The following is a 27,143-nucleotide window of genomic DNA, read 5'->3' as shown; positions in this document are numbered from 1 at the left end:
GGCAGGGCTGGACATTTAGGGCTGTTGTAGTCTGTGCTGGGGGGTGCTGGAGCTGCAGAGAGCAGCTTGATGGGGATCAGAGGTGCAGCCAGAGCTGCAGAAGGGAAGCACAAACCCTTTAGGAAAGGTTAAAGAAGGTCAGACAGCCTGGGCAGGAGGCAAAGTACCTTGCAGGCTCTTGGGCAACGGGGAACTTAAGGAGAGGAAGGGAGTGTTTGCTGGATGTGAGCATCCCTGCAAAAGGGTGAGATGTTTGGTGTGAGGTTGGCTCCTTTTGCCCGTTGCAGAAAAAACATCAGTCCAAATGCCAAAAACACAGTGGGAGATGAGGGCAGGCCAGGGCAGTCATCCCTTCCCTGATACAGGCTCAGTTATGTAGCCATGGTGGAGTATTTCCACCCTTCTTGAGAGTTGCAGAAGCATATACCGGGTGGCAGATGCAGGATGAGCCACCTCCGCATCCTCAGGGTGGAGAGCCCAGATCTGAACTGAAACCTCCTGCCATGACAGGGAGGTGGAAGCCAGGCTCCTACTCTCCATCCAGGTAGCACCACAACAGGCTCAGGCAACCAGAAAGGAGCAAAAACAGGGGCAGAAATGTGTTTCCCCACGTTTGCTGTGCCTCTGTGGCTTTACCCGGCGGTGAATGCAATGAGCTGATGAGCATGAGTAGACCTAACTCTGGCTCAGCTTTTCCTTTGTTCTGCTGTTGACAAATATTTGGGGATTGAGAGTAAAATATAGCGTTTTTCTCATCCAAAGGGAAAAAAAACAAGAGGGGAGGGGAAGGGAAGGAGCCCCTCTCGCACGCTGCACCGGCGAGCCTTCGTCATCCTGTAGCAGGAGGCCAGCACACATGAATATTCCTGTGCAATATGCGCGAGTGATGAGCCCCATATGCAGGCCTTGGGAGAAATTAAATATTTGCTACGGCGTTTTCCAAAGAGCCTTTCTATCAAAGTGCTCGGTCGGGAGCCAAAACGCCCCAGCTCTCGCAGCCCCAGCTGGTTGACACTTCTTCTTATTATTTTATTTTTAAACGCTGATGAATATTTTCTAATTAAAAAACAAGCCCTCCCCCTAAACTGAGCCTTGCCCCAGTGGATGGAGTTGAGCCAGAGTTTGGGAGGGGGCTGGAGGCCACCGGGGACTCCACGGCTGCTCTCGGCTGCTGGGTTATTTTCCTCCTCCAGTGCTGGAGATTGCAGGAATGGTCCTGAGATAAAGCGCACACGTGGTCCGCATCTGCCCGGCCACTCGTGGTGGCAGTCCCAGCCCTGCCTGCTGCCCGGCCCCTGGAGAGGAGAGAGATGAGCACAGGAGGCTTGGAGAGCACCAGCCTCCTGGGGTAGAGATCACCGAGGTGCAGATGGACAAGGGGACTTCCAAGCAAAGTTTGGCATGGCAAGGGCTGATTTTGATATACCAGGTGTTTTGCCTGTAAAGGCAAGGAGGAGCAAAGACATGGTGTGGTTTTAGGGCTGGAGGCAGAGGGAAACCAAGGAGAGGCAGATATGCAGGATGAGACCTGGTGCTGGCTGTTGTCTTAGGCACAGGGACAAAACCCTTTGGTAGACTTAAGGCAAATGAGCGTGGCACAGAGTTGTAGAGGAGCTGATCAGCTGGAGGCACAGGGATAGGACATAAGTGCTGGTTCTGTGGAGTGGAGGGAAAGGAGATCCCAGAGAGTCCTGCAAAGCCTGGCCCATAGAACAGGGTAGTGGGCAGCAGGGTAACTTGCACCAGCAGTGGCAGAGAAGCATGGGATCAAGTAGAAAGAGCATCGAGCACTCCCCTTCTCAGTGCTGAGGTCTGACAGCATCCCACCTCTGGAGTCATAGTCCCTGAATTGCCCCAGGATGTATTTAGGCCTGGATCCATGGTCCTTGGATGTGAGTCTTTACGGCAAGTCACAAGAAGCCACTTGTATCCATGTTTAGCACTTAGCTTTGATGTTTTTCTGGTGGAAAAAGTGCCTTGGAGCAATGCTAGCAGCAGCCACCGTTGCCTGCAGCCTGCTCTGTGGCAGCCACAGGGCTTGAGAGCAGAGCAGAGCTCTCAGAGCAAAGCTCAGGTGATGGAGAAAAATGCTGCTGGGATCTTGCAGAGTGAGCCCTCTCCCAGTTCAGTTGTTTTCGTCCAGGTTGGCTTCAGACTGTCTTCTGCTGGGTGCATCCAGTGTTGGTAGGAACGTGATTAGTATGTCCACCTTGGATACTGTACCCCATGAACCATGAGAAACAAAGAAAGTATCTGCGCAGATTAACATATCTAAATCGGTTCCAGAGCTTGGTACCAGTGTGTGCATCTTCCTTCCCTTGCAGGGATGGAAACAAATTGGATTTTAATCCAATTTATCCTATATTGAGTATTCATTTAATTCTGCTGGCTTTACATAGCAAAATCTTCTTCCGAGGGCACTTGGCTTTTTCTTGTTTGGAAAGAGGTTCATGCCACATCTCGCCTGCCAGTGGCAGCATGCAGTGATTCTGGGCTTGCCAGCTTCTCATTGTTCATTGCTTCTAGTGAGAGCCATGCTCAGAGCAGATCCTCATTCCCAAAGGAGTGTTTTGTTTCCCCCATTGCTGTCCCGGCACGCGTTTCAGTTGGTGTACAGCCACCACGTCCCCCCCTCGCCCTATGGGAACTGCTTCCCTGATGTCAGACAGCTAACACCCCCTAACAAACATGTTAATTTAAGAGCTGTTAAAGCCAGGGGGCAGTGGGAGGTCACAGTCCACACAAACAGATGGTGTTTTGTCCTTGGTAATTAAATTTTCCTGCAGTTTTGGGCAATAGACTTTCTTGACTCTTATTTTAGCACAGCTGCCTTGGGCCAACTCTGTTCCTCCTTCCTCACCCTCTGCTCGCTCTGAGTAAATGATGTCTGTGGGGCTGGGGCAGGATCCAAGAAGGGCAAGGGTCCCCAGGGGGGTTCAGAGACCCCTCTGTGGCCCACTGGGCTCACCCCATATGCTTTTAGTGCTGGGCTGCAGTAGTCAGAATAAAATAGAATAGAATAGTTTGTGTTGGAAGGGACCTTCAAAGCTCACCTGGTCCAACCCCCTGCAATGAGCAGGGGCATCCTCATCTAGATCAGGTTGCCCAGAACCATCCAGACTGGCCTTGAATGTCTCCAGGGATGGGGCATCCACCACCTCTCTGTCAACCTGTGCCAGTGTTTTAGACCCTCATTGTAAAAAATCTGTTCCTCACATCCAGCCTGAGTTTCCCCTCTTTTAGTCTAAACCCATCACTCCTTGTCCTATTGTAACAGGCCCTGAAAAAAAGTCTCTCCCCATCTTTCTTACAGGCCCCTTGTAAGAACTGAAAGGCCACAATAAGGTCTTCCTGGAGTCCTCCAGGCTGAACAAGCCCAGCTCTCTCAGCCTTTCCTCATAGGAGAGGTGCTCCAGCCCTCTGATCATTTCTGTGGCCCTTCCCTGGACCCTCTCCAACAGGTCCATGTCTTTCCTGTAGTGAGGACTCCGGCGCTGGACGCAGGACTGCAGATGGGGTCTCACCAGAGCAGAGGAGCAGGATCACCTCCTGTGACCTGCTGACTCTACTCCTTTGGATGCAGCCCAAGACACGAGTGTCCTTCTGGGCTACAAGTGCACATTGCCAGCTCATGTCCAATCTTCATCCACCAGTACCCCCAAAACCTTCTCCTCAGGAGTACTCTTAATCCTTTCATTCCCCAGAGGCCCCCAAAGAGGCAACAGTTGGAGTCCAGGTGAGCAGCACCAGCGTGGGGCTTGCCAGTGTCCCCAGCCCATTTTAGCATGCTGGTTGGGGAGAGACACAGCACTTCAGCCTCTCATAGTTGTGGTTCTCTTTCTCCCAGGTCCATCTAGGCAATGCTATGCAAGGGGGGTGACAAGGTGGCTGGGTTACTGAGGTCCTGCTGCAAACCGACATAGCCATGACACCAAGACAGTTACCAGTGTGTGGCAAAGGCACAATGTGTGAGTGAGGATGTTTGGAAGCTTGGAGTGAAAACGGGTTGATTCCTTCTCCCTGCTTTCCCAGGAGGGTGTTTGCAAGCAGGAGGGAGCAGGCACATTACCCCAGTCCCACTGCTCTACTTCAGGGGTGACCAAAGGGGCTGCTGGCAGCAGAAAGCCCCATCCAGCATCACTGGCCCCAACACAAGTTGCCCCCTCCAAAGGGCAGGGTTAGTTCCTCCCTGCATTGTCACTCTCCTCACTTGTCCTCAGGGTATCACAGAGCAGCCCCAGGCCTCAGTTTTCCCCATCTCGCCCTTTTGCAGCCCTCTTGGCTGCCCACAGAGGAAAAGTGAATGGAACTGGAAGAAGCAATGAGCACCAAACCCCATCTGGCTGCACGGTTGGCAGCGTTCTTCTCCAGCTTTCGCTTTTCCCCCTCCAGGTTTTGGGCAGCATCCCTGTGGTGGGAAGGGAGCCAGGGGGCAGCCCATAGACAGGCTCAGGACAAATGTCCCTGTCATCACAGCTATCCTTCTGCCTGGTGATCCCAAGCTACTTGGTGGCATGAAGGCATCGCAGGGACCACTGTCCAGGACACTGTCCCATTGCATTGTTTGCAGATTTGTGCTGTTAGGGTATTTGAAGCTGGAGGCATGCATGGTGCTCATGCAAACCCATGATCACAAGGCCATCAGGCATGACCCACCATGGCAATCTCCCCTAGTCAGCTGGGGAGGGCTCAGAGGATGCCCTGCACCCTGTGGGGTGGTGAATGTGAGGGGAGGGATGGGGTAGGCTCACAGTGTGTCTAGAGCTGAGATCCTTGGACCATCTTAATGCTCTCCCTATACCATTTTCTGTCCCCTGTGGTCCATTGTGCTGGGAGAGAAACGCACATTTCGAGTGACAGAGGGAGCTCCCAAGGAGGGTGAATGGGTTGCAGAGCAGGGAGCCCAGCATCTCCTGTGGGAATTGGATGGGGAATTACAGCAAGCAGGGACCAGTGGGAAGCACATGGTTTCCAGCATCCTGATGCCCTGCCTGCCTCTGACAGTACCTGCTGCTCAGCCTCTGGCCCCTGCTCACCCCATCCTCCTACCAGCTATTACAGCAGGCATGGGGGAGAGATGAAGCAAAGCAAAACAAATAATCCTGAGGCATCTCCTGGGAGGCAGCGTCAGAATCACTGGAGTGGCTTCCTCCCTGCCAAGCGCTTAAAGGAAAAAAGCCTGAACAAATAAACAAGCCAAAATTAAAATGCCCAACAAGCTCTACAACTGGATGCTCCCTCCCTTACACTCCCAGATGCTAAGCTGGTGTCTTATTCCCTCCCTGGACAAGACAGGCTGCCAAGGTCTTTTCCAATGCTCCTTACTCTAATCCTGCTCATGTCCCTGAGCCTCTGCAAAACAGACTTTACGCTCTCATCCTCCTCCAGCTCTGTCTCAATGTGCTGGCAGAAAGCAAAGCTACCCTGCTTTCTGAGCATTGATGCTCTGGCCTCAGTCCTTGCCTGTGTTCGTTGATTTGGGATTGAGTTGCAACTCTCCCCAGCTTGGGGACATCACCACTGAGAGGTTTCTGGGACCAAGCCAGTGTGGTCCTGTCCATGGTGGAGGAAAGGGCTCCTGTGGGTTGCAGGATGCCAGCAGTCAGACTGTAATGCTCCTTTGCTTCTGCAGCAGTATGCTGCCCTTCATCTCTCCAGTGTGGTTGCACTGGGGTAACCCCAGCTCCAACGAGCTCAAACCCAGTGCCCACACTGGTTTCCAGCTCCTTGCATTGTCATTATAGAAACCAGACCTTCAGAGGGGCAAGTCTAGGCTACTAAGAGGTGCAATCTTCATATTTCATATCAATCACCTTTGTCCTTGTGTCCCCAAGTGTCACTAAAGAGGATGCTAAAGATCCTGTGTCCACACCACCACCAAAATCCCCACCAGCAGTGATCAGGTTCCTGAGGCTTGGAAAGGCTTGGAAACGCTTCGAAACACTGGTCTGCCCTATGTCATCATACCTGCTGTGTCATGGGCATCCAGCTGATGGAGGAAGTCTGCAAAACAAGCTCTGTCTGTCCTCTCTTTCCTCTTTGTTTTGCTGAGGATGGTGTGTGACTATAGCACAGACCAGTTTTTAATGCTAGGATGTTTTTCTCTGTCCTGGAGGTTTGCATCCTTATAGTTGTTGAGGAGTTCATACAGCAGCATGGCCATAGGCTCTTCTCAAGACAAAAAGCAGTTGTGAGCAAAATCCTGAGGGGTTTGAAGGGCAGTGCAACCCAGCAGACAAAAATAGGTAATCTTCTGAGCATTTGCCTGAAAGCCACAAACTGAGCCTGGCATGAGGCAGCAGGACCTTCCTAAAACGCTTGAGGCTGTTTGCTTGGTGTATGGGAGTTTGGGTTTGCTCTTTTGTTTTTGGTTTTGTTCCCCATCATTAATATTCTGGTTTTGTGAGTGGAGACTGGGTACTGAAGTGTCAGAATTCAGCGGTGACACCAAGAGGTCCTTCCCGCAGTGATCATAGAAGTGGAGTGAGCAGGGTCTCCACATGTGCTAATCTTGGGTGGTTTCTCTGGCTTCCAGGGATGAACGCTGGGAAAAGGCTGGACCACGAGCATCTCCTGTTCCTGTCTCCTTCCCTTATCTGTCTGATCTCTGTCTTTCCGTGGCATGGTGCCATCATCTCCATGTCACTGAGGAAGTATCTATGCAAAAAATCAGCCCCAGACCCCACTTGAATGGAGGTTTCAGGAAAAAAACATTATCTTTAGCACTTTTTTAATGAAAGCAAGCATCCAATTGATTCGTGCAATCTCTGTCTGCAGGGAGCCTGGAAATGCTGAGAGCAGGGGAAAGTAAAAAGAGGAGGAAAATTACATTTCCCATTGTTGGTCCAAGCATTCCTCCATCTCGGAGGCTGTCTGGATGTGAATACGGGGTGTGGAGGAGTGGGGCTTGAACATGGTGGCTCGACTGAGCTTCCTGCCTGGGTGTCACTGGTGTCCCTGAGGAACAGGCTTGGGGTGATGTTTGTCTGCTGTGGGAATCCAGGTCCCCTCCTGCCCTGCTGTGCTTCCTTCCAGGACCAATTTTGAAGACATGAGATGCTTATTAGTATGCTGTGCTTTGCGTTGGCTTTTATCACCGCTGGAGCAGATGGCTGGGCTTGGACCGCTGCCCTCCGCTTGCAGAAAAGCTGGTTAACGTGATGCTCATTGCAAGGGCAGGTACAGACTGTGGGACACATTCCCCTTTAAGGCTCCGAGTGGGAAGAAGGGATAGGCAGCAGCAGGCAGCTGCCTGTACAGCAGCATTGCCCCACAGTGGCCATGGTATCAAGGGGTGTTTGCAGGCAGGGTCATTGGAGAGGTTCCCACCGTCTACCTGTGCGATACTGTCTTGGTATTGCACATGTAGGTAGGTTGTGTCTGGCAGGGAGCCTCACCACAAGAACATGAGCCCAGAGAAGAACATTTCGACCACAGTAGTTCTGTTTGCCCCATCCCTGGCAGTGTTCAAGGCCAGGTTGGATGGGGCTTGGAGCAACCTGCCCTAGTGGAAGGTGTCCCTGCCCATGGCAGGGGTTGGAACTGGATGAGCTTTAAGGTCCCTCCCAACCCAAACCAGTCTGTGATTGTATGAAGAGTTGCCCTGCCTGTCTTCAGGCACAGAGGAGATGGGTCACAGCATCCCTGCATACGGCCCTTGTCCTACCAGGGACAAAGTATGGAATACAGTGTCTTGAGACAGTAGGGCTCGTTAATCAGTTTGGAGGAGCTGCAAGGCATGGTTTGAAAGGACAGGAACCCACATTGCTCCTGAAGAATACATCCAACAGCCCTTGCAGCTGAGGGTAAGGACCTTTATCCTGGGGAGTCTCAGGGCCCCGCCAGCCTTCCCACAGCTCCCTGCCCCAGTGGGAGCATGTCACTGTAATCCGCATGAGCAAGAAACTACCTGTCTTGGCAGCCAGCTTGCCAGTCAGGCCAGCTCCCAGACAGCTTGAGCTGTTCTATGGAGCACAAGTGTGACGAGTAATGGCTGAGGGAACTGGGAGATGGTTTAGTCTGGAGAAGTGAAGGCTCAGGGGGGAACCTTATTGCTCTGTACAACTATGTGACAGGTTCTAGTGAGATGGGGTTGGTCTCTTCTGCCAAGTAACAACCGGCAGGACAAGAGGAAAAAGCCTCAAGCTGCACCAGGGGAGGTTTAGACTGGAGATGAGGAACAATTCGTTCCTCAGAGGGTGCTCAGGCATTGGAACAGGCTGCCCAGGGCAGTGGTGGAGTCACCATCCCTGGAAGCATTCACAAACCGTGTAGATGAGGCCCTGACATTCTTTAGTGGTAGACTTGGCAGTGCTGGACTAGAGGTTGGAGCTGATGATCTTAAAGGTCTTTTCCAACCTGGTTGATTCTATGATTCTGTGTGTTTCTTGTTTCTCCCCAACCCACCCCTGCTACGCCTGGAGCCCCTGGGTTCTGCAGTACCCCCTGAAAAGCAGCTCTGGTTTTAGCTGTGCTGATGCTCCCTCCAAGAGAGCCTCTTTCTTCATTGCTGTGGGCACGGGGGGCAGCATTGGTCATTCATCATGTATGTTGGAGACAAGAGCCCTGCAAGCCTATGGCTACCTTCAGAGGCACATCTTCAACCAAAGCAGCTGAGAAATTTTTTGAGAGCCTTTCTTCCACCTTCTGTCCATCTCTCCTAGATCGTGCACATCCAGCCAGCACTCCCCAGGCTGGCAAGAGGCACAGCGATGGAGGGGCTCTGTGGTGGGGTACTCCCTCCTCCAGGGCATCCTCTCAACATCCCTGCTTTGTTAGTAGATGGGGAGGAGATGGAGGGAGGAAAGTTGCAGTTTCTGAGAGCCATAAGAGAGTTCATTTCATCTGGCCCTGGTCATCTCCATGGTGCTCGTGGTCCAGGGCTCAGTGCTAATCACCCTGTTGACAGTGGGGGGTTAAATTAGATTTAAGAAGGCTTTTCAAACAGCAGGGGCTCTGACTCTGCAGGTAAGGCTTTCTGATAGTATGTATTAAGGAAATGACAAAGCCTCTCTTTTCTCTCCTCTGAAGCAGCAAAGCGGAGTTTAGTGCTGACAGGGTATTACAATGCCAGGAGTTTTTAGGACAACTGTATTCCCCTCTCCTTGCTTTTCTGCCAGGGGTGTTCTGAAGAGAGGAGGTGGCATCCAGTGCTTTTGGGCACCCAAGTCCTGCTCCCAGGGCTGCTCCCCTGCCCACATTGCTGTCCACAAGTGGTGCAACCCCTGAAGGAACCAGGGCTGGAGGGTGTCCTGCCCACTGCGGTGCTTCACTGCTCATTTCAACAGCACGCACCCACCTCCAGTAAGGATTTGGAGGCATTCTGGGGGCTGGAGAAAGCTGTGGCATGATCTCTGCTTGCAAAGATCTGGGCTGAGCCATTGAGGGAGCTTTGGTAAGGGTATTTCCACAGGGCTGGGGCTCAGGAGGTGTCTGCCTAGAGTGTTTCCCAGCTCAGATGCACTGTAGTAGCTACAGTCAGTGTCTGCACTACAAGCGTAACATCACACCCTGGGGACAGGCAGATTATCTTCTCTCCTGTAGGGCAGGTGTGCTACAGTCAGCATCTGCAATACAGGTGTACAGTACTATCTACAGTCAGCATCTGCAATACAGGTGTACCGTAAGGTCAACAATAGGTATCTACAGTGCAAGTGTAGGGTAATGTCTGCAGTCAGTCTGTGGAGGGACAAGTGTACCATAGCATCTATAGTTGATGTTTGCACTACAGGCATACCAGAGCATTTTCAGTCAGTGTCTGCAGTACAGGCGTACTATGGCGTCTACAGCTGGTGTCTGCAGTAGAGGTTGTACCATAGTGTCTACAGTGAGTGCAGTACAGAACTCCTGTGCTGCAGAACTCCTGTGGAACTCAAGGCTGCAAGGGGTTGTGGGAAGAAAATGACTTAATGGGGTCTTTTTCCATCCCAGGTCATGGCTTTAGAGCCAGGTGCTTTCATAGCACCCGATGGGGAATTGCCTGACAAGAAGACTTTTGTCATGGAAACACTGGGTTTTGAAACTATCACTTGTTTTTTATGGAAGCCACCCACTTCCAGTATGAGGTCCTATTTATTACCATTGCTGGGAGGGGGCTGTTGCAGAAGGGAGTTGCAGGGGAAGGCTGGGGTATAGCACTTGTCTCTCACCAGTCAGGAACAGCCCTTCCTTGGATCTGCCTTCTCCAGCTACCAGTTGGTACCCCATTACCAATGTCCATTCCCAAGGCTTTGGGGATCCTTCTAAGGGAGAGCTGGAAAGGACTCATCCCTCTGTCTGCTCAGAAAAGGACACTGGGACTGTTCAGCAGATGATAGCATCCTGCTTTTTGCCTGGATACATGATACTCTTTATTCTTTCTGACCTCACCCCATCACAGCACAGTAGTTAATATCACATCACCGTGCCCCTCCAATCCTTCTTGCAGGGGCAGCTTCTGGGCTTGTCTTGTAGTTCCCAGCACAGCTGTCTTCCAAGCAGCCTGATTTGGCTCAGGGAAAGCACAACTGAAAACACATTTTGCTTAGACCAAGAGCTGCTGGAGGGGACCATGTTCATGTTTGCATTGATTTGTTTTCTAATAGGGAAAGTTCAGGTCAGATATAAGGAAGTTCTTTACTGTGAGAATGGTGAGGCACTGGAATGGGTTGCCTAAGGAAGTGGTAAACGCTCTATCCCTGGCAGTGTTCAAGGCCAGGCTGGACAGAGCCTTGGGCAGCATGGTCTAGGTTGAGGTGTCCCTGCGCATGGCAGGGGATTGGAACTAGGTCCTTTCCAACCCAAACCGTTCTACGATTCCATGATTCTAACTGACTATGTATGACTGGTATCCTCATTACCCTTGGTGCAGAGGAAGGCAGGGAAGGATCAACTAGTTTTTCTCTCCTAAAACAAGAAGCTCCAAAGCTGCTGGACCACCACATTTCCTGTGCCCCTTCACCTCCTTTCACTCCTGCCCAGGTTCCTCTTTCCTTTCCACCACCAAGAAATTATTCACTACATGGGCAAATGCAGATACTCTCCCACCTCCTTTTACACAGAAGACTGAGTTTCCCACTGCTGGGATTGCTGTGTAATAGCTGTGGTTCCCCACTGTCACCTCTCAACTGGTCCCAGCCGCAGTGGGAACGCAGCCCAGGGGAGCCACACGCCTGGTGAGCTGCTGCTTGCTGGCTTGTTGCACCCACGTGCCAGGGTGCTGGCTTTTGCTAGAGAAACCGTTAAATGAGCAAACACAGCAAATGGAAATTTGCATTAGAAGCATCTGCACAAATTGAGAAGGTTTTGTTTTGTGCTTGGGGAAAAAAAAGAAAATCAACATGGCTTTAGGCAAAACAGTCAAACAAAGCAAATACTGCACGGGAAACTGCAAATCAAGTGAGAAAACGTTGGTTTTCTGGGTGGATTTTTGGCATGAAAACAGATCCATCTCCTGCTTGGTGGCCGGTCTCATTTCTGAGAAGAAATGAGGTTTTGCAGTGTGAAAGCAGACGAGCGGTGAGGTCTCTTGCCAGCACTGAGAGCCTCTGCCTGTGTCCTGGCCATGACACTGAGTCCTTAGGGACCAAACAGTATCACCCTCAGACTGTTGGTACTTTGGAACATGAACCATCCTTTGCCACATAACTGTGGTGCCCATCTCTGCGCTGGTCCAGCCTTGCGTGAGGCTGCCAAGCACAGGGCAGGAGCAGCAGCAATTACTTTAACAACAGATAAGATGAGGAGCAGCAGCGGAAGGCGGGTGGCTTTGCTTCCTGGCAGGACAGAGATGCAGAGAATGGTGGTTGGTGATGATATTTGCGCTGGTGTGAGCAAGCCAAAGGCTATGGTGAGCAGAGTTCACACTTTTTAGGGAGCAAGCGGACTGCCAGGGGCCTGAGGGGCTCCCGTCCTGCCTCCCATCACTGCCACTCTCCCCAGAGGTGGGATGGCTGCACTACCTGGGGCTACCTTGGTTGTGATGCAGTGGCAGGAGCTCCATCCCTAGTGCAGTTCCATGCCTGCTTCAATTTCTGGTGCCATACACCAACTTCCAGGGCTGTAGGTAGGGAATATTCAGTGGGAAGTGAACTTGGGATTGGTATGGAGAGTCAGCTTCTGTTTTGCAGGCGGTTCCCAAGCTGACAGGGGACCCCCATGCCAGCACTGTCCAGGGATGTGGCATTGCATCCTGGACATCCCCCTCTCTCCAAGCTGCCACTTGTGATGGCAGCTGGTGCAGGGGCAGGGTGGTAGCAGGGACATGTTGGGAACACATGGAGGAGGCAGATTGGAGAGCAGACATGGGAGGAAAAAAAAGGAGCTGGAGAGAAGAGGCAGAGTGAATGATAACTGTGTTGTAATTAGCACTTAGCGCTCCTCGCCCAGAGCTTTCAAAGGAAGGTCACCTTCATTATCTCTGTTTTACAGGCAGGGAAACTGAGGCACGGGGGAGGCTGCGAGTGTGATTAGATCAAGGTGACCTGGGAGGGCTGGGGCTGGGCTGGGAGCAGAGGCTGGGGCTGGTGTGTCCATGCAATGCAGCAGCAGTGCATAGGGAATGGCTCTCAGTGCTGGCTCCCAGGCCCGAACCCACACTGCAAATGCAGCAGTGAGGCCGTGGGTCCCTTCTCTGCCCTTCTCCCCATCTTCAGACCCGTGACCTTCCCCAGCATCCCTGTCTCTGAGAGGCTTTCAGGCCAGGCTGGTCCATCTGCACCCCAAAACCTGCTCATGATATCCCTCTTACCTGCTGTTGCCCTACTGCAAACCTGAGGCCATCTGGGCTCCTGCAACAGCCGTGTTGGGTAATGGAATATGTTTTGTTGGCCAGTACAGATCTCCCTTTATTTAGGTTTAAATGGATGCCATCTGGCTAACGAGCCCATACTCATGTTCTAGATTAAAAGGCAATACTTTGCATGTTACTGATACGGTGCTGGAGATTAGAGAGGTTTAAAACAGTTTTGAAGGTGTAATTTGCTTTTCATGCGTGGTGCTATTTACCTCCTGGCAGGTGGGCCACCATCACCGTTGCCATCGCCAGCAGCTCTGGTCTTTTCTACCAGCCCTTGCTGGAAGAAGAGGAGAGCCTGGCAGGGCTGCACAGGGCATCTCTGAGGTTGCTGCTGACATTTGTCCATTCCAGGAGGCTTGGTGCAAAGAGAATGTTCCCTGCTTGTCCCCATTGGTCACTGTGAAGACACCAAGGACGGTTACACTGTCTCTGGCATGCCCATAAAGGCTGCTGCTGTTGCATGGTGCTGGCAAAGAACACAGTGCTTAGTGCTGGAAGTGGCCACACTGGAACAGGAGCAGCAGCAGTTTCCCCTACTGTGATTTGCACCTCTCACATCCAAGTTGCTGTTGTGAAGTGCCCGGGTATGTTCCCATCTCTTCCAAAACCCTCTGCAACCCACTTGCAGACAGTGCCTGCTCCCAGCGTGATGCTGCAGCTGCCAAGGAGAGCCCAGCACCAGGGTATGACTTCATTAAGTGAAATATTGAAAATGAGATGAGGAAAATACAGCACTTGCACAGCGTGTATTGTCACCTCCAGGCACCTGATGGACATGGCAGCTCCCAGAAAAGAGCCACAGTTGACTGAATGATGAAGCCTGTGCCAGCAAACCCCCTGTTTTTGCAGCGAGTTTCCCTGTGGCTGAGATGAAGTCTCGCTTCATGGCCATCTCCTTCCAGTCCCATCACGCCTTTCATCTGGAGGGACAGGCTCTTGGCACAGTACATCCGAGGTCTCCTGAGGGCAAACCCTGACTGCTCCTGTCTGTGTTTGCTTCCACAGATGGCTAACCCTGTCCCGTCAGCCTTCTGCGTGGTGCTCGCCGTGGTGGTGGTGGTGTACGCCCAGAGGCACAGCCAGCAGGGTGAGTCTCTTCACACCTCTAGAATACTGGGGGTCCCAAAAATGGGAACGCTACTCCGCCAGTCTCTGCTGGAGAAAGCTGGATGTACTTTCCGGGCTTGCCTGGTGTTACATTTCTGGATCACTTTTCTCCTCTACCAAATATTGGATATCACATATCTATTATGCCTCTGTCACTTTTCTCCTCTCTGTGACTTATGCATCTCTTCCCCATCCTCCTGCTGTACGGTTTGGGCATCCTGTATCCCCAGAGCATCCCACACCCCTGTGTATCCCAGGATGCTCCTACAGCCAGGGCATCACCCCCCCATCCCTTCACCCTCCACCTTTTCCACATGCTGTCCTATAGAACCCACCCATGAAAGGATGAACGGGTGGGAAGAGCAGCAGCCTGACCGCCGCAAGCCCTGACACCCTACCCCTCAACTGTGATGAATGCCTCATTGTGCTATCACCCCCTTAGGATGACTTTGCCCCCATAGCCATCACACATCTGCACCCACCTCTAGCTCGCCTCTCTCCAGGTTGGGACAGGATTAAGAGTTTAACTTGGTGATGGCTTTAGAATGACTACATTTTAGAGATACTGGTGGCATCGGCAGCTGGAGGACCCTGCATGACCCTGGGTGTAAGCAGGAGCAGGAAGGGATGGTTGGGTCCTACTGTGGGGTCGCCTATGGAAGCCTTGCAAAAAATGGGACAAAATGAGGGACTTCCAAAATTCCCTGGCTTTCCCTTCAGTTAGCCTGGCTGTAGCTGCTTTCAGTGGATTATAGAGAGGAATTTTGCAAATTCAGTCCAGTAACGACATCTGTGCATCTGTGGGCTCTGTGGGACTGAGGAACCCAGTCAGAGCACCCCATTTAGCTGCCCTAAATCCAGCTGGGTGGATTTATGTTGCTGGAAGCTGCCAGCTTGGACACAAAAGAGCTGGGGTTTGGCAGCATATCCCCATCACATGGGACAGCAGTCTCTGGACACAGGGAGATCTTCTGAGTAGTGTTTCAGGAGTGTTCCCAGCGTCTTCCTCAGCACCTCCTCAAAGTACCTGGGTGCTCAGCTATGTGTTGCTTGTGGTGCTGTGATGCTTTCTGCAGAGAAGCAGTGCTGCTTGGTCCTGCTGCACTTGCAAGGCTGCCTGGGAAGCCTTGAAAGACCCAGTGTTGAGGCTGCCAGAGCATCCTTTGATGCATCATGCTGCTTCCCTCCATGCTGTGGGGATGGTAGCCCAGATATGTCGCACAGCAAGACGCACAAAACAGGCGTGCCAGGTACTTCAGGGTTATGCACACTCGAAATGTGTTGTCTAGACAGAGAAACAAATGCTGCTCCCCACCAGGGCTGGCCAGGGACATGCCTTTTGCTGCTGGCAGCTACATGATGGTGCAGAGAGCCCCTGGCCAGGCAAGCTGCAATGACTGTCACCCTCTGCTCCATGATCCAGCAGGATTCACAGACTTGGCAGCATAGCCTGCCTGTCCCTATATCGCTCTTTCACCTGGCTGCATCCAGGAGAGATACGCCTGGGGCACCAGTTTAAAACTGGTGCTGCTGAGACCTGTGTACATCAACAAGTGCCTGAAAGGGATGCAGAAAGAGACAGGGGTCTCCCCATCTTCAGGAGACAGAGAAGCTGCTCTGCACTGAGGAACATGAAAATGTGAGATGGGGGAAAATTGGGTATGAGAGCTGGAGGAAGGCTAATAGGGCACTTCCAGGACTGTCTTTAATCTCCCCAGAGGTGCTGTGTGTCACCTCTCTGCAACACCAAGAGGATGCTCTGGGCAGCAGGTCTCCTGCCCATCCCCTCATGCCTGCTGCACAGAGGATGCACACATGCAGGTGAAGCTGCAGAGCATCTACCACACACTGGAGACCTGAGGAGTGTTCTCCATCCCCCCAACCCAGAGCTAATGCCCTGCCCCACTGCAGCCTTCCCTCATCAGCAAACCTTAGGGATCATCCCCTGATAGGTGGGCTCTCAGGCAGGGAAAACGCAGCAGGAATGGGGTGGGAGAACGGATTAATCCCACTGGTGGCAGGGACTGGGCGGAGTGGGGGGAAGGTGCTGGCATGGAGTCCATTTATCATGCACTTGAGGAACGCTCGACTTTAATAGCTCATGAAGCACTTTTAAGAGATGCATTAGCACTGAATACTTGAGTAAGGAGGATGTGACAAGCTGTTAAGTGAGCATGAGCACTGCACAGCGAGCTCGGCCACCAGCTCCTGGCTCTCACATGCACCCTGGTGATTACTGGAGCATCCTGCAAAGTGCCATATGAATTAATAACCTCAGCAGCTTGGGGCTCCATGGAGGCAAGGTTGCTCATGGGCTAACCCCTCTGCTGCTTGTCTTTAGTCCTTCTGCTAGGAGATGGCAGAGCAAAGAGAGCATTTGTCTAGGATGCAGGAGCCCAAAATGCTCCCTAGTGTTTGGGAGGTGGGATGGAGAGGCTCAGGGGTCTGTAGATGTGAGTACCAGTATATTTGGGTACCTTCTCTCCTTCTGGTTGCAGAGCTTCCTTTGCTTCACATCTGTGGCAGGTTGCTAAAGTTACACCAAAAGGAGGTGTTCATGAGGGGCTCTCTCATGGTATGGCTCTCGATGCACCCAGGCTGTGGGCCATGTGGATAGAGCAGAATGCTTGACGTCAGATGGTGGATGCCACTCGCAGGACAAACTTCCCTGATTTTTCAGGCTGTGTATTTACCCCCACAAAAGCTGAAGCCGACAGACAGGGATTGGTCCTGGCCCACCTCCACCATAAGAGCTTTGGTTGTGGTGTTTTGGGGCAATCAGGTTGGTTGTGGATGCTGCTGCAACTGCCAGCACTGCTGCCAGCAGGCATTTTGCATGGTGTGCTCACAGCTAATCCTATTACTGATAAACCCATCACCCTGTGCTGCTCAGCCCTGCACACTGGGTGCCTCTGTCAGGCTCCAGCGGCGTGCTTAGCATGGGTGGGATTGCTGCCGGACTCACTGACCAAGGGATCCAGGGATGTACCGCTAGATGTACATGCATGGGTGAGCACATTTTAGTGTTTCACTGAACCAGCTTCAGACGGGACTGGAGGATGAGGGGCAGCCTGCCTACAGAGACAGCATTGCCCTGGGCAGTCATGGGCTGTCACCATCACACACCTCCCAGCCGGCACAGAGGGATGGATAGGAGCTGCAAGAAGAAATAGGAGGGGACAGAGGGGGCAGAACTGGCTGAATACCACACATGAGAGCCCAGTGCCCTCCCTATTATCTTCTGTGGCTCAGTTTGCCTTCCTGTATTTCCCTCTCCAGGCAGTGGCTGCTGCCACTTTATTTCAGCAATGGGGAAAGCTCAGCAGAGCACTGAAGTGATGCCACTTCCACCTTTGGTTGGCCAGGAGCTCCATTGTGTGAAAGCAGCATGGCAGTGCAGAGACCTTCTCCCTAGCAGGGCTTGGGCATCCTCAAAGGAAACGGAGAGGCCACAGCATGAGCTCTGGGGCTTTGCCAAAGCTTCTGCATGGGAAGTGTGCACATGGTGGAGCTGTCAGCTGTGTGTTAGACCATAAAACATACAAGCATGGGTGATTTCAGCCCTTTCTATTGATTGCTGTAACCGCCAGCGGCTGGACTTAGCTGTTGCTGATAGACCCAAGGGCACAGCAGTCCTGGAGTGAGGGAGCTCTGGTTCCCCCGGCTCCTGCCTTGACCAAAGCATCTTCTCCATCCATCAGGTCTGCCGAAGTTATGTCCACATCTGTCCCAGATTTAGATTTCTCTGCTTTTAAAAGAGGAGTAACTCTGCTTTATTGATCCTCACCTTGCTGAATTAACTCATGTTTAAACAATAGTTATGTTTTCACTCAACATACAAGACAAAGAGATAAACGCCTCTGGAAATGAATGCGTTTCAGATGCCACATGCCAGGGTTAATTTATTGATGGGCACAGAAGCTGCTATCTCCTCTTTCTCACCAGCAACAAGCAATTAGCCCACATCATTCCTCAGCTGAGGAAAAGAAAGAGAGATTTTGTTTCATTACTTTCCCTTCTCTCTTGCTCTCTTAAACCCTACTGCTAATCTTTTGCAATCGGTTCTGCTGCAAAGCCTCCTGGGAGCTCCAGTTTGCATGTGCCTTGTTAGAAATTCAGCCTGCATTTCAGCTAAGAGAAAGCCTGGGTCGGTAAACAGCCTTCAAAATGCACAGCAAAGCCAGGAAAATTGGCTTTTCGAAGAGAAACCAACTGTAGGTATGTCTGTCTCTCCCCTCCCCACTTCATCCAACCTTCTCCATGCAGCATTTGTTGGCTAATGGGGATGCAACCAGCTCTTTTGGGACTTTGCTTCCTCCCACATCAATCAGCTTGTGTAATCCCCACAGCATCTGTTTGGCACAGTTACACCAGTTGTTTTGGGTCTGGGGTGTGGCCTGGATTTTCTGTGTAGGAGATGGTTTGTAGATTTACATCGGAACATGTGGTCTGTTTGTAGATAACTGAGTAGGTTTTGGTTCTTGTACAAATGCTGTTCAGTTAAGGTGCCTTGATTCAAGTGGTGTGATGGGCTACCTGGGTCTCAAGGTTTGGTTTTGTGCCCATGGGTGCACAGGGGAGATGTTCACCCAACCTAAGACAGTAGTCTTTCCAAATACGCATAGAGAAGGTCTCTCTTCTCCTCTTCTCTTCTCTTCTCTTCTCTTCTCTTCTCTTCTCTTCTCTTCTCTTCTCTTCTCTTCTCTTCTCTTCTCTTCTCTTCTCTTCTCTTCTCTTCTCTTCTCTTCTCTTCTCTTCTCTTCTCTTCTCTTCTCTTCTCTTCTTCTCTTCTCCTCTTCTCTTCTCTTCTCTTCCTCTTCTTCTTTCTATTCTCTTCTTCTTTCTCTCCTCTCCTCCCCTCTCCTCTCTTCTCCCCTCCTCTCCTCTCTCTCACCTCATTGCACTATCAGAGTACCCTTCAATCATGCATTAAGTGACATGATTAACATCTGTCATGTTTTGTTTGTTTTTCCACCCATTCCCCTGGGCAAGACCCATGTGTAACAGAGTGTTCTGGAGTTTTTGTAATTGCCGCAGCACAGACACTTGCTGGGGAAAGCAAGGTCAAAGGGATTGCCTCTGTGTGTGCTGAGGGGCCACCTGGGAGGCTGAAGGTAGGGTTAGGGTTAGGATTAGGGTTAGGGTTAGGGTTCCTGCAGAGCTTTGTTCCACACTCAGGCTGGGGCCAGTGCAGGAGAAAGCTCTGACCTCTCATTCCATAGCACCTCCCCACTTCCCATGATACCTATATGAGTCTCAGGCCAAGTTTTTCTCTCATCACAGCATGCTGGCACATCATCTCCGATTGGTCCTGCCAAAGCCTTATCGGTGTTGTCCTCCCCAGAACATAGCCTTGCCTTCTGAGAGTCTGACCTACATTCTTCAACTGGAGATGAATGGACTTCTGTTTGGCTGCATAAAACACGTGTTCTTGCTGAGGGAAGGCTGGTATATTAACTGCTCCAGAGCTCTGTGTATGATGTGCTGATCCTTTCCGTTGTATACATCAGCTTTTGTATCACTAGAGAACTTTGCCAGCAACAGTTCTATGTTGCCTTCAGGATAATCGATAAGACGAGTGACTAGCAATTGGCCAAGAACAGATCCCTGCGGGCCACACTGGGAACACCCTCCTGCAATGATGATTCCCCATTAACAATTAATTCCCCATTAACAATTAATTCCCCATTAGCAATTACATTTTTTAATCCTTCCTGTTATAATTCTGGATGCTCTCATTATCCAGCTGGCTGAAATACCAGCCTTGCTCCAAACTGCAGCCCAGTTCAACATGTGAGGAGGTTTGGGAGCATTTCCAGGACTTCCGTCTTGTTAGGAAACAAGATTTGGGGTAGTCTTTACCTGCCCCATCAGCCCTCACTCTTTGCAAGCTCAGTTCATGGTGGTGTTTATACAATCTGATAAAGGAGACGGTTGTATGGGGAAAACCTCAGTCCCAGGGCATGTCATGAGTAGAAAGTCCTACCTTGGATCTGTGAGATGGTGAAGACACAAGCACCAGGGCAATAGGGGAAGGCATTCCCAAAGGTGTGGGCACCTCAGGATGGCAGGATACCTGATGGAACAGCACTGCCTGCACCTCTGCCCCCACCCCCGAGCAGTCATCCCACTTCCATACGCAATGCAGGTACCCAGTGGGTGAGTCAACCTGACTCACTGGGGACACATTACCCCTCACAATGAAGGCTCCCGCACCAGTGGCTTTTGTGCAGTGATTCGGATTTGAGATTCTCTGCTAGATGGAGCCTGCTTAAATCATCCTGAAAGCTGCAGTTTAAGGGCAGGCATCCGCTCTTTTTCTCCTGTGACTTATTAATTGCTGCTCAGAGCTAAGCTAGACGAAGCTCTTGGCTGTCCACTGGGGACCAGCATTGTCCCATTGGGACTGCTGCATCTGCTGGGCACCTATCTGCTGGTTCATCCCTTGCTGGCCAAGGGTACAACCTGGCTGTTGTTCAAATTGCCCTCTGATGCCTTTGCAAGGAAGATCCTCCTTCCTCACAAAGGCACCTCCATCCCTGCACATTCATTGCAGGTGTGGTTTCTCCATTGCATCCCCATCTTCCCTGCCAGCCCATGTCTATAACCCATTAAACTCTGCTGCATCATGTTAGGGCAATTAAGAGCCCATCAAGATCTGTGGTCTCCCTTGCTGCTCTGATCTTTTATTACTTCATCCCTGATCTACATGGTGAAGATGAGTCTGATAAGAAGAACCCCAGACACAAACAAGAGCTTCCACGCACATTCCCCCCATTTTCCTTCCTGTCCCTCTGCCTCTCCCAGAGCACCTGGCTTTTTCCTCCCACCCCCACCAGCACAAGATGCATCTCCCAAAAGGTTTCGTGTCTGCAAAGTAAAAGAAAACAGCAAAAATAGCCCCAGGTCCTGGAACAACTCTTTCTATTACTGGACATCCCTCTGAGCTCAAGTAGATTTCCTGCCCAGACACAGAGTGAATTATGGCCAAGCTCTCAGAGGCTGACCTTGTGGTCAGCCAGAGCACAGGCTTGCTAATAAATGTGGTCAGCCCCTACCGCAAGCAGCCTATTTTTAGTGCTTGTATTTCCTTGCTCACTGCCTTGTCACTGCGCAGGTCCCAGAGCAGAACATCCCCCTGGGATCCGACCTGTGGTGCAGGATAGACCCAGAGGGAACATGGCCCAGGCTCGCTCCTCCCACCAGGGAAATGTGAAGGGCTGATTTCCATGTGGTGTCTGCTGTTTTGCACCACGAAGTCGCAGCTGCATGGAGCTGGGTATGCTGTCGGAGCATGGTTCATGAGTGTCAGACAGCAACCGGAGAGCTCATAATTCTAGACTAGGGTCTTTGTGTGGAAAATAGACACAAGTCATCATGAGATTAATGTCCCATGTGCCAAGTGCATGAGGAGAAATGCTGTTAGAGTGCAGAGGAGGGAAAAAGGAGAAGGACAAGGAAGAAAAATAGAGGGGCTGGCACTCAGGGCTTTGAAGACCTGCCCTTTGCAAGTTACTGCAGTCTGGAGACATGCAAAGGATGTTGCAAAGAAGCTGCTGCTTTTGAATCCAAGTCAGTGTGGAGTCACTTTCAATGAATTTACCCCTTTCTGGGAACAGAAGAAGTTACTTGAAATGGAGCTGGTGGAGATGAGGTTCTGGAGTAAAGTGAGGCTCTGTCCCCAGGCCCACATGAGACATCTGAGAGAGGTTGGAAGGAAATCTAGTTGACAATATCTGTGGTGCTAACAGATCACAGATATAAATAAGAACTCTTGCATCAGCTTCAAGTCCTGTGTAGTGGAGCAGATCACAAATCTGTAAAATAAATAAAAAATGGAAAAGAAAAGAAAGAAAACATAATTAAAGAAAAGAGCAGGGTTCTGGCAAGGTTTGTATGAGCTCTGATCCCACAAAACTGGTGAAAATAGTTCACATCTGTGGAGAGAAGAAATTGCTGGGAGCATTGCAGTCTGCCAGGATTCATTAGGTCTGGCAGTGACAAGGAAAACCATGTCTCGGTAGTCTCTTAGACTTCATTAAATACATCAACAAGCAGCAAAGGAGGAGGACTGGGGTTTGTAGTCTACCTAGACACCCAGAGGAGCTTTGGATTAAGAGACCAGGATGAAGCCCTGGGAGTTACTGATGACATGGGCAAAGTTGCATGGGGAAGAGGCAGGACCAGAGGGGGCAGCCTGGTGGTGGAGCAGCACTTAGCTCATGGAGCATCTACACAAGCCAGCTGGGTCCTTGCCAACAAATCCTTGCTGAAACACACTGTTGGACAAGCCCTGGTCACTGGGGAGAGGCTGGGAGGAAGAGTTTGAACAAGTCATTTCCTTGGGATGGCATCATCCCACTGCTCGGAGCAGGAGCATTGCTTTCCCTGCTGACACTCGATTGTAAATCAAGGCATCACCATAGCACCTGAGATCCCACACCTACTGATGGAAGACAAAATCTCATTTGAACATGCAGGGAGTAGCCATAGGCTTTGCTCTTTGCCTGAGCTCTGTCTGCTGAAGAAGGTCTGTGTCCTGTCATAGCTCTGAGCTCCGGTGGGTGGAGGAAGCAGTCCTCATCCATGGGTTATTCCTGTTGGGTTTTATGCCTGTTTTTACATTCTCAAAGACTTCCAGCATTGAAAGATCTCATAAACCAGTGACAGTGGGAGCAGAAACCTTCGATGCTTCAGGGGTTTGACTTCAATTAGCCTCTGAAAGCTTGGGAAGGTCTCACCTTGGAAGTCACATGTGGCTGTCCCAGGTAGCCAGCCATCTCACATCTCCAAAGCAGCCTGGTCCCTGCCAGCCTGTTCAGAGGCATGTGTCCAACTGAAGTTGTACTGAAGGTGCCACTCGTTGTTTATCCCCTTTGAAGGGTTTCCAGTGTCTGAAGTCTCGGATCATAGACCACCCTGGGGCTGCAAAGTCCATCTCCAGTCAGGGTGAAAGAGAAAAGAGCTACAGCTCTGGGGGCAGCTTTGCGAAGGGTGCTACAGATCATCCCTGGAGCATGTCAGAAGAGCTGTGTGTGGCAAACCTCAGGACTGAAAGTGTAGGCAGGGCTGAGGCTGGGACATTCAGGTCTTGCACATCCATCAGTAGTCTTGGACATGGAGCGAGTCAGTTGCTGCTGTCTTCAGGCCTCCTGTGACATGTCTGTGAGCAAGCAAAGCCCTCGCAAGGGGAACACAGACACAGCAAGACACGGAGTGCAAACATTATTGTCTGCTTCCTCAGGAGAGGGTTTTGCTAGGGTGGGAATTGAGCAAAGGAACCATGAAGCATGCTCAGGAGAGGCAATGCTCTGGGATGCAACGTACACAGACTTTCATTATCAAAGTCTTTGGAGTGGGTTAATTTCCCTGGGCAGACATTCTGCTCCTGTGCAAAGGGAAACACCCGGTACTCAGATTCCTAAGTGAGAGATGCTGGAATGTAAAAAATAAACAGAAGAACAACTTGGAAGATATGCAACCTGTCCAGGGGATGAAAAGACCATCTTTCAGGATAAGCAGTCTTGGGCAGCACTAAATGGGGCGGATCCATGCAGAGAAGCCAATATAATTGTGGCATATTAAAAGGAAAAGGAGAAGAAGGATTGAGGTGGGTCTGCAGCAGGCTCGTTATGGAGGGGAAAAGCGATGTGTGTCACCTTGTAATGAGTGCTCCAGGAAGGCAAATCAGGTGGAGGAGGGAAGTGAAACCACAACAGGATTGACAGTGATGGAAGCAGAAGAGGTTATAGTGGTATTAGTCCAGAGTATGGGCCATTGATCTCTTGAGTTAAGATTTGCTGAGAAAGATTGTTATTTAAGCTTAGCTGCCACCAGGCACTAATTGAAGCTGAGGAGTCTGGAGCCTCATTGCCCTTCCTTCCTTTGCTTAGAGCCATACTGGGGAGGCTGGTGTTAAAGGGACTTTATATATGTGATTCAGTGTGCGGGTAGAACAGCCCTCATCTCCACTCAGGAGACAAGGGGAAGGGGCTAAAAACTTTTCCTTGCATGTATCTGTGGGCCAAGTGAGTCCCTGGCAAGACACATCCACCTCCCACTGCAGGACTCTCTATGGATGCAGAAGCCTCTCCTATGGGTGGGGAGCCTCACCACAGGGTGCACATGGCTGGCAAAGCCATGCACTGCCCTTCATCCTACATTCAACACACCTGACCTTCTAGCTGTTTTAGCTTGCAAAGCCTGAAGCATTTCCCACAGTGTAGATCTGTGCTAGCAGAGATGAGCCGTCTGCCAGTAGCCAGGTCCTTCTTAGTTACCTGTTCTGGAGTGTTGCAAAGCAGCCAAAGGTCTGCAGAGACAATGCTGGAAAACATTGACCTGCAAGGCTGAGAGCCTGGAGGACTTCTGCCAGCCAAGAACTGTGTACTTTGTAGGCAGAAGACTGCTGGCACCATCGCATTGAGGATGCGCGTTGCACAAGCTGAAGCAGAGCTGCAGCACGTAGCGTGCCTTGTTTGATTCCTGCTGAATTTGCTATGGTGTAGTGAAGTGTGCTTGTGTATGCATGTGTTTCTGATGTCCAGGTACTGGGCTTGCTGCTGGATAACACAGCTCTGCTGGCAGAGAGCAGGTGGGAAATGGATGCTTTCCTATGGAGAGAGGTCCTCTGTACCTGCCAGGTACAGAGAGGTCCTCCGTACCCTGCCCTGTGCTGCTCACAGGGCTCCACAGCTGCTGCCTCCAGGATCCACAATGAAATAAAGACAAGAAGTCACTGAGCATCCCTCACAGAGGTAACAGAGCTATAGAGGGAGGTCAGGGTTCCATCCTGTTGTGAGCAGCAGTAAGGCAGGCTCACAACAGCAGTGGCTGGTGCAGACCTGCATTGTACAGACTATATGCACAGCAGTCCTCTGCTGGAGGCTTGTCCTAGTACCCCCACATCCATCCAAAAGTAGATCTTCTCCAACCAGGCAGACAAATTCTCTTCTCCATCCTCATTGTTTGTGAGCAAACCTGCTCCCAGAGGGACAGTAAACTGAGCCTGGTGTGCTCCCGAGGGGAGTCTCCAGCCTTAGCAGTGAACTTGAGCCTTTGTAGGATGAGTCACAGAGAACCTCTGACTCCAGCCAAGCCACAAGCCCTGGCAGGTCAGACTCTGCCGTGTCTGCAGCTTGCCTGCACTGCAGTGTGGTTGCTCCAGCTGACAGCATGCTGTGCAAGTGAGGAACTGAGGCACACCAGAGTGAGGGTGCATTAAATGCAGAAGTTAATGCCTGTTTACTCCTCTCCCTGCGACTTCCCATGGGAAGCCTCCGTGTTTGGCCATAACTTTGCTAGCATTGTTCATGGTCATAGGCTCACTTGCTAGTTTGGGCAGCACCATTCCCACTGGTGCTCCACCTGGAAGTCCATTCACTTTACTGGGACTCTCTTCTACCTCCTTTGGCTTTGAGAAACCTCCCCAGGTTTGACTAGTTGCACCCAGCCATTGCCTTGTCCTCTCCCAGCATCACAAGGCACAGCCCTTTGGGTGTTAAGAGAAAGGGTATTACTCCTCCTTGGTCCTGGCAATAGTTCTGCCAACTCAATGGTTCCTGTTAACAGAGAGCCTTAAGGGATGCCTGCAAGCTGCTTTACTGCCCTTCCCATCGTGTCAATTGTGGATTTGCAGCAGCAGCACACTGGGTCTGTCCCTGCACAGGTGACTCCTCCAGCTCTCAGCCCTGGTATAGATATTTACACTTCTCACTAGCAGTTTGCACAGAGAGTTTCTGTTGTTTTCAACCCAAATTGCTGGAGACTGATTCTTGCTTTTATGGAGAGTGAGCCCTGAATATTCAAGAAACTTGGTATGAGCATGGTTGGCGGGTTCTGGCCCTTAATTACTTAGTATTGATCATACCTCACTTCTAACAGTGGAGGAGGGAGCTGCAGCTCAGGGAAGCAGTGAAGTGTTTCAGTATAATAACTGCTGCCTCTTTTACACTGCCAGTCGGTGCTTCTCAAAAGTTACATAGCTGATGCCTTGGCAGCATGGGAGACAGAAAGAAAAATCGTGGGGGAATAGTAATGACATGGGACTTTGGAAGCTGTCATTTTAGAAGACACATTTTTAAATACATTTATGCAGGGTTGGGTTTCCCTTTTTTACCTTCTTTTTTTCTGGCTCTTGGCATTGTCTTAGCTTGACTTAGTTGTAGTCAAGGGGCTGCTCATCTCTCCTGCATGGCAGCAGAGTCAGCACAGGATCCTTTGGCTTACCAGGAGATTCAGCTGTCAAAGCATAAGACCTCCATGCACTCCCTTTGCTCTCAGCTCCCCAGACCAGGTGCAGCAGCAAACTTGCAACCCCTGAGCCACCAGAAAGAAGTATTTAGGAAGCTGGATGTGCCTTGTCTCCCGGGGTGTTTGGAGGAGGTTGGGAGTTGGGTCAATGGACAATGGTGGTATCTACACTCTGAACAAGGTACCCAGTGTACTTTGTGCTGGAGAACGTTCCCTCCATTTGAAGGAGTCTCGCTCCATAATCTCAGCAAGTCTTTCCCACTGAGCTCTCTAAGTCCATGGGCTTTTGTATCCATGATGCATTTATTTCTCCATATTTTTGCAATTTTATTCCTGGCAGCTCCAGAGAGATGGCCCCAGTCATCCTTCTATTGATCTATGAGTAGGATTATGGGCTATAAACCCTGAAGGAAAATTTCAGGATTAGGTAGGCAAATTTAATCCTGTTACATGCTTCATCCTGCCCTAAATCACAGCTCCAGAATGAAGAATGCATAACGAGAGCCACCAAGAACATTTTTTAACGTGTTGTATGATGTTACAAACGTGTCTTCCAGCCTGGTGAATATTGAACCCTCCTGCAGATTCAGAGCGTCTTTAATTCATGCTGTGGCCTGGGTCAGCAGCTCCCAAGCTTGCCATTGCACGGCCCATTGCAGGGGGTCCCAGGGCTGTGGTGGGCTTTCTCTCCACACAACACGCTTGCATGGCTGCCTTTGACAGGGTGCTGGAAAAAGCAGCGCCAGGGCTGGAAGAGGGGTGGGAGAGATGCAGAGACTCAAGCCTGGTAGCACAAGGGATTAGTGGCTATGGGCTGTTAGGTGATTTAATTGTGTTTTCCTTCCTCCAGTGAGTTTAGGCCGTTTTTCTCAACTTACTTAGCCCTGAGGAGTTCTTTAGCGTAACCAGTATTTATGGAAGGCTTTTTGCTTTGCTGCTTCAGGGGGGAGTCATCAGTGTAAGCCTTAGCAGCCGTCTCATAGCCCCACAAGCCACCACTGGATCATCT

General features: G+C 51.0%; 1 protein-coding gene across 3 annotated transcripts in view; it reads left to right on the top strand.

Annotated features, from left to right (window-relative positions):
• The window catches only part of CNTFR (ciliary neurotrophic factor receptor), a 205,500-nt gene that overhangs the window by 105,462 nt on the left and 72,895 nt on the right, over positions 1-27,143 (top strand). For all 3 annotated transcript variants that reach the window (XM_065663252.1, XM_065663251.1, XM_065663253.1), the window contains exon 3: positions 13,781-13,862. In XM_065663252.1, the coding sequence (XP_065519324.1) occupies positions 13,781-13,862 (82 nt within the window). The remainder of the gene's footprint in view (positions 1-13,780; positions 13,863-27,143) is intronic.

The sequence above is a fragment of the Lathamus discolor genome, chromosome Z (genome assembly GCF_037157495.1).
Source record: "Lathamus discolor isolate bLatDis1 chromosome Z, bLatDis1.hap1, whole genome shotgun sequence".
Lineage (NCBI taxonomy): Eukaryota > Metazoa > Chordata > Aves > Psittaciformes > Psittacidae > Lathamus > Lathamus discolor.
Note: the sequence above shows the minus strand (reverse complement) of the source record. Positions and strands in the feature narration are given on the sequence as shown.